The sequence below is a fragment of the Mandrillus leucophaeus genome, unplaced genomic scaffold (genome assembly GCF_000951045.1).
Source record: "Mandrillus leucophaeus isolate KB7577 unplaced genomic scaffold, Mleu.le_1.0 Scaffold153, whole genome shotgun sequence".
NCBI classification, from domain to species: domain Eukaryota; kingdom Metazoa; phylum Chordata; class Mammalia; order Primates; family Cercopithecidae; genus Mandrillus; species Mandrillus leucophaeus.
Genome location: NW_012101510.1, coordinates 2,285,174 through 2,286,183, shown reverse-complemented (window position 1 = coordinate 2,286,183; position 1,010 = coordinate 2,285,174). Strand labels below are relative to the sequence as shown.

The following is a 1,010-nucleotide window of genomic DNA, read 5'->3' as shown; positions in this document are numbered from 1 at the left end:
AAAAAAAAAAAGGAGTATTCACCACTGCTACTCCATTTCAGCTGGCAAAAAGTGTCAAGCCTGAGAGGAGTGAGGTGTGGGAAAGGCCCAGACAGGTGAAGCTGTACTTCCGAAGCTGATCAGGGACTGGCAGCAGGTATTCAGGAATCCAGGTCAAATGGGGGGAAGCGACTGGACATGAACTAAAATTGGGTGAGTTAGATTTCCCAGTACGTGGGTACTAGAGACTGAGAGGAAGCCCTGTGCCTGTGCTGAGAACAGTTAAGAATAGGAAAGAGGGTCCCCTGGAACCAGGATCGGGCAAGACGAAGGTATGGGATGGGGGAGTCTGGATAGAGGCCAGGAAGACTGGGAAAAGACCGCAAGTGGTCCCAGAGCAGGGGCAGGAGGCCTGGGGGTAGAGAAGCTGGAAGGAGTTGGGTGCCTGGACCATGAAGAGACAGAAGCAGTGAATGGAACAGGGGACCTAGGAGGCAACATCCCAGCAGACTGTGAGCGGCACTCAGGGAGTGAGTGCCTGGTCTTGAGGTGGGGCCAGGGCCTGACCAGTCAGTTGTGGGTTAGGCGCTCCCCCGTCTGGGGGTCTGATGAAGCCCTCCTAAGGAGATCTCAGGAGCAGGAAGACCCCAGGGTCTGCGGATTCCTGGGACTGAGGAAGGGGCGGGAGGGCATGTCTCAGGTCTGAGAGAATCTGACATGGGCCCAGACACGGGGAGGGTCCCGAGTCTGGTGAAACCAATGGAGAGTGCTTCAGGGTCTGAAAAGGGCTGGTGGCAGTCCCTGAGCTAGGGACGACAGGTCATGGGGAGGAAGGACCCAGGCCTTTCCCTAGTCATGAGGGGCTTCCGGATCCCAGACGGGCCGGTCACGGGCTTCAAGTCTGGGAGTGTTCGGGGTCCGCCAGGAGCCGGTCACGACGGGCTCCGGGTCCGAAGGGGCAGGTCAGGGCTGGGGCTCGGAGAGTGTGAGACACAGGCTGGGCAGGTCCCGGGTGGGAAGCGCCGGGTGCA

At 59.0% G+C, this 1,010-nt stretch overlaps 1 protein-coding gene across 1 annotated transcript in view; it reads left to right on the top strand.

Moving 5' to 3' along the window:
* ATPAF2 (ATP synthase mitochondrial F1 complex assembly factor 2) overlaps positions 1–1,010 on the top strand; it is a 36,347-nt gene that overhangs the window by 4,404 nt on the left and 30,933 nt on the right. Inside the window, exon 3 of the mRNA XM_011975300.1 lies at positions 857–941. Within this exon, the coding sequence (XP_011830690.1) occupies positions 857–941 (85 nt within the window). The remainder of the gene's footprint in view (positions 1–856; positions 942–1,010) is intronic.